This window comes from Rhopalosiphum padi, chromosome 4, assembly GCF_020882245.1.
Source record: "Rhopalosiphum padi isolate XX-2018 chromosome 4, ASM2088224v1, whole genome shotgun sequence".
NCBI lineage: Eukaryota > Metazoa > Arthropoda > Insecta > Hemiptera > Aphididae > Rhopalosiphum > Rhopalosiphum padi.
Genome location: NC_083600.1, coordinates 40,266,858 through 40,272,857, shown reverse-complemented (window position 1 = coordinate 40,272,857; position 6,000 = coordinate 40,266,858). Strand labels below are relative to the sequence as shown.

The window sequence follows — 6,000 nt, the reverse complement described above, 5'->3', positions numbered from 1 at the left end:
TGTACCTATACACAATACCACTATCTCTGGTGGGGGGGGGGGACGTTAAGAGAAAAACCGACACCGCGATGTCAGCACTGTGTTTTATTCGATCGATTTTCGGGTGGACGCGATGGCCGTATTTTTTACATAATATGTGTGTGTATATTATTATAAAAAAAAAAAATCCAACGACGGCGGCGGCGGCGACGTGACGTCGTGTGTCGTCGTCGAAAAAGCGTTAAAATACTTTACAGCAGTCGTAACACTGCTCAGTCGGCTGCAGACTTTGCGCGGACGACGAAATAAATAAATAAAATATATTAATATAAACGATTGTATACAGAAGAGACTAACGAGGAGGACATGGGGAGGGGGGGGTTGGACTTATATGATATATATATATATATATAATATAATTACAATAATAATAATAATAATATGTATAATATGCGCGTGCGTGTGTGTGGAGGTACTCGGAGATTTGTGTGACGATCATATAATATTATAACGATACATAACGCATTGTCGTTTGTGTGTTTATGCTGATGATGCTGTGCCGTCAACGGGCCCAGTTCAGGTAGAGCGGCGGAGGTACGGGTCATAAGTGGGCCGCGTACTGCAGGCCGTCGTCGGGCTGCTGCAGGCCGCACGGGTCCACCACCACGTTGTTGTTCTGCATCTCGGCCGCGGCGGCAGCGGCGGCGGCCGCCGACCCGTGGTCGCTGACCTTCTTCATGAAGCTCCGGATCTCGAACAGCCTGGGGTCCTCCTTCTCGTCGACGCTGCTCGCCGAGCTGCTGGTCACCGTGCCCACGGCCGTGCCGTCGTCCGCCTCGTGCTTCTTCACGTGCCGGTCCAGGTTGGTCTGCTGCGAGAACCGCCGGTTGCACAGGTTGCACTTGAAGTTGCGCTCCTGCCGGTGTATGTTGCGCACGTGCCGCTGCAGGTTGGACGATATGCTGAACGACCGTTCGCAGTGCGCGCACCGGTACGGCTGTTCGCCGGTGTGCGTGCGCACGTGCCTGGTCAGGTTGGCGCTGCGCGGGAACACCTTGCCGCAGTACTTGCACGCGTACCTGTCCTTGGACTTGACATGGTGCTGCTGCTGCTGCTGCTGTTGCTGTTGCTGCTGTCCCTGCTGCTGGTGGTTCTGGTGCTGGCCCTGGTACTGGCCGTGATGGTTCTGGTGCTGCTGGATGATGTCCTGGTACGATTTCGAGTAGTTGGGCATGGGCTGCCGGAGAAAGTGTTCGATGGCCGGCGACGTGCTGGACATGAACGCGAACGGCGGCCGGGCGGCGGACGGCCCGAACGGCTGGTGCGCCTGCATGTGCTGCAGCTGACTCTCCGCGAACCCGGACAGCGCCGCCGGGTAAATGGAATCCAAGTACAGCGGTTTGGGGTAGGCCATCAGGTTGCTGACGGAGTACGGCGACGACGACGACGGCCTTTGAGCGGCCTGTGATGCCGACGGCGGCGGCGGCGGCGGCGGTGGCGGCGGTGGCGGCGATGGCGGCGTCAGAGACGGCGGCGACCACTTGCGGCCGCGCTGCTCGGCGGCGTTGTCGGCGCGCGGGCTGTCGTCTCGCGACGGCGTAAACGACGGGCGAACGGCCGACGGCGACTTTTTCCGGCGGCGCTGCGCTTTCGTCACGGACAGGTCGAGCGGCTGGTCGGACGCCGATCGGCACGGCGATCCGTCGTCGTCGGACGACCGACGTTCGCCGGCGCTCTCGTCGGTCATCAGCTCGTCCGCGGAACCGCCGCCGTTGCACAGTATGTCCGTGTTGACGGACAGGTCGCACGGGCCGCAGTCCTCGTCCGCGGACGGCTGCCGCTTGACGTGTACCTTGGGGTCGGGGTAAGTGGCGCTGGGCCGGGCCGGGGACGGTCGCTGGTTGGAGGACGCCTCTTCGCCCACCAGCGGCGACGTCTTGCTCGAGCCCATCAGCATGGCCACGCCGGACGACGTGGGCGGCTGCGGCGGCGGCGTCTTCTGGCCGGCGTTGAACAACGACGACGCGGACAACCGCTTGGCGGGCGTCTCGTTGTGTTCCGCGTCGGCCGCGGACCGCTTGAACCGGTTGTTGCACTGCTCGACGGCGCTGGACAGCATGTCCATGTTCAGCTTGGGCGCGAACGGTCCGAACGGGCCGAACGGCGTCTGGAACAGCGGCGGCGGCGGCGGCAGGGAACCGTTGGCCGACGGGAAGTAGAACGGGTGGACGAGCGGGTGCGGCGGGTACAGCGGGAACCGGGAGTAGACGGCGAACGGCGAAGATCCGGCCGTGGCCGCGGCGCCGGGTTCCTGTTGCTGCTGCTGTAGCGACGATATGCCGCCGCCGCCGCCGGCCGCCGAACCGGACTTCCTGAACGACGACTGCTCCGGCGACGGGTTCGACTCGCAGAACCGCTTGTGTTTGGACAGCGACGTGCCCGTGCTGAACGACTGGTCGCACCGGTCGCACTTGACTTGCATGCGGCAGTCGGCGTGCATCCTCTTGTGCCGGCAGAGGTTCGAGAACTGAGTGTACGCCTGCAAACAGAACAAACAGCGACGGACGGTGCGTTAGATTACGATATTGTATTATAATATTATAATATTATATTATTGTGTGAAGTCGTCACGAGGTACAATAATTTCTTATTATTCTAAAGGCGCAGCACAAAAGGCGGCGATTGTCGTCCGTCGCGGTAGACGTGTACGCGCTGTGTGTGTGTGTGTGTGTGTATGTGCACCTATGCGTGTGAAAAAAAAAGAGAGCGCGCGCGCGCGCGGAGATCGCGACCAGACTGCGGTGCCGCGTTGTTGTGTATTATTATTATTTTTATTTTCTCCTCGACCCCGTCGTCGTTTATTAATCATTATTATATTATTTCGTTATCGGGCGACCGCCGCCGCCGCCGCTGCAGCTGAGCATAAAATCGGTGGCCGTCGACGACTGAGACAATAAGGCATCCTTGTCGTACGCATCGCGCACGTATTGCCTCCGATAACACACGCGCGCACCTCTCTCGCAGCGGCGGTTACGCGTACATACGTGACCGGTACAACAACCGCTCGCGCCGATTGCGACGGCATCTGCGCGCGGGCCTATCATTGAGGAAACGGACGGGACGGGATAACGTTCGGCGGGCACGTCGTCGACGTCGTCATCGGCGACACCACAACGGGAACCGATTGATTAAATAACTGTGCGTCGTGTGTGCACCGCGGCGCGCTTTACCTAATGCAGTGCGCGAAAACAACAACGCGATAAGACGAGCGGCGAGCGCGCGCGCGCAGTAATCGTATATAACATAATAACAATATATAATATCATATTATTACACATAATAATACATACGACAAATCGGCCGCGTTACGATATAATATAATATGATTGAAATATCGAATCGATATGATATATATATATATATACCTTGAAACAGACTTCGCACTGGAACGGTTTCACGCTCGAGTGTATGTGCGTGTGCTGCTTGAGGCCGCTGGACGTGGCGAACGTCTTGCCGCACTCGGAACAGGCGTGTGACCGGGCGCCCGCGTGATTGGTGCGGATGTGCCTCTGCAGGTTACTCGGGTCGCTGAACACCTTGGAACAGGTCTCGCACGTGAACTTTCGGCTGTGGGCCAGAGCGAGGTGCCGGATCAGGCACGGCTTCCAGCTGTACGACTGAGGGCACAGCTCGCACCCGTACTGACTGGCCTTGTAGTGGTGACCGGACACCAGGTGATCGTCGAGCCTGCGGACACAATGATTGGTTGTAGTCACGTGGGTGGTCTGCGGTCATCGCGCGACGCGGTATAAGGCGACATTCGTCATTTATAATATGAATATTCGACAACACCGACTACACATAATATAATACACGACGAATCGGTGTCCTCCGATATACGAGAGTCGTACAGGGTATTTTCGATCGACTGATCGTGTTTTTAAAGTCACGACGAGCGGAGGGCTATAATAGTGGACCGACATTTTACGGGGTGTCCCTGCGGTACTACTCCACTCCGTTTATCAATACTTAAAATAAATGAATATTTTCAAGAATGTTTATTTTTTGAAACAACTACGAGTGGCTTACGTTAAATATATAGCACATTATCGGCAGTATCTAACGGCATCGCGTGGGGACATCAAACGCCGAGGCCTTACCCTTAGACTTGACTTTGCGCGTGTCCGCTCTGATACTATGCCATTATATGATATATAGGTAATAACTGTTAATGATTATTATTATATTATTGCTTTGGCGACACCGTTCGAATACGATCGTGTCGAGAAGCCGTTAAACGCGTTATATGATATGCACACGCATTTCTTTTATATACCTCCCTCTGGAAAAATCTCTATATACTAAAAGTTTGGAGGACGAGTGGCGTTTATACATTATACGAAAATCGATTTATATATAATGTCTCATCGCCTCGCTATTATCGGTCACGTCTTCGGACGGTCGGCAGGGTCGTGGATTGGGGAGACGACGTCGTCGTCGCGACCAATGATTCCCGGATGAGAGTGAAAAAGAGGAGAGAAAAAAAGAGGGCGTCTTGAAAAATGAAGTGCCGGACCGGCGGGCGGTCTCCGGACCGTGACCGCAGTTACACGTTTAAGCACTTAGGCGTTCACACCCTCCCCGTAGCTAAACTTGCTTGTTGTCTGCGTGGACTAGATATATCGTACGTAGTAATAATAATAATACATAGCACTAGCTAGCTGAAATCGTGAACTGCGGGGAATCACGGGACGATAGAAAGTATTTAATATATACGAAATATAAAAAGGCCGTAATGTATTGTTATTATTAAACATATTCCGTATTTCCGTTGTTTTTTTTTCGGTTTGTCGCAAAAACCTAGTACTAGTTGATCGGTCAAAGTCAGCGTGTCAACTTGACGGACTTATCAAGTATATACACATAATATTTATACAAAAGGCGAGTGATGATGACTTACTGTTCGATGTCTGGAAAACACTTCTCGCACAAAATGCACCGATTTTGATCGTCTTCGTCCGGCTCTTCGGCGTCCACGTCCACGTCTCCGTCGCCGTCTATCGAACCCAGCGAGTTCTGTGATGCGACGACTAAATAAAAACAACGACCAAAAACGCACGATCAGTAAGATATTGACTGACAGTCGGTTCACATAATAATCATTTAATTTTTTTCACATATTACTACGACAATTAGACTACAGATATGACCTCGTGTAACGGACGATACGTCATCATATATAAAATACAGTTATTACTACGCGTGTGAGGAGCGTACCTACGCTCGGGGTGTCGCCGCGTGATTGAAACGAAAAAAGAATTATACGACCGACAGTGGCAGTGGCTTGGTAGACGGTATAGGTAGGTACTATTGCATGTGTGTGTGGGTGTTTACATATTATTATACCCTCTGGTGTGCTATTGGCTATCTGCGGGACACTCCGCGCGCCCGCTTTTAATTCGAGGGATGAAAGCTACCTTCCGGAACGGAAACCAAACACAGAGGGCTCCGTGACGTGTATTAGCGCTACACCGTTGTTTGTAGGTGCGTGTGTGTGTGTGTGTGTGTACCTGATGGCATAATTAATTCACAGCCGTAAGTTTACGGGGACGTTAACGGGGTGGTCGGGCGAGGGGGTTCTCGAATTGCGCTATATCATTGGAACCGATGCGTCAGGTGCGATTGGGATTTTCAACTGACGTTTTGCCACACCTGTTATTATCGTGTATATTATTATACACGTGAAACTGCGTATAACCGAAAACGTAACCAATAGACCCAGGTTCCGCATCCCGGTGATAAATGTAAAGTATATTATACTGGCAAACGTACCCTGCAGTATATACGATATGATAAACCGCAGTTAACGGTGGTCGAATACAAAATTAATATTATCGGCATCGTCACAGTACTACAACAAATGACAGTTTATAAAAGCTCAAACGCGACAAATAAAAAACATAAATAAGGCAATAAACATAAAACGGCGCGATCCGTCGGGTGCGGAATAAAAAAAAATAT

At 52.8% G+C, this 6,000-nt stretch overlaps 1 protein-coding gene across 2 annotated transcripts in view; it reads right to left on the bottom strand.

Moving 5' to 3' along the window:
- Positions 1-439: 439 nt before the first annotated feature.
- Positions 440-6,000, bottom strand: part of LOC132929281 (histone-lysine N-methyltransferase MECOM-like) — a 99,708-nt gene continuing 94,147 nt past the window's right edge. For both annotated transcript variants that reach the window (XM_060994531.1, XM_060994530.1), the window contains exons 5-7: positions 4,940-5,069; positions 3,405-3,726; positions 440-2,518 (exon numbers count right to left, since the gene is read on the bottom strand). In XM_060994531.1, coding sequence (XP_060850514.1) covers positions 581-2,518; positions 3,405-3,726; positions 4,940-5,069 — 2,390 coding nt within the window. In that variant the 3' untranslated portion in view covers positions 440-580. The remainder of the gene's footprint in view (positions 2,519-3,404; positions 3,727-4,939; positions 5,070-6,000) is intronic.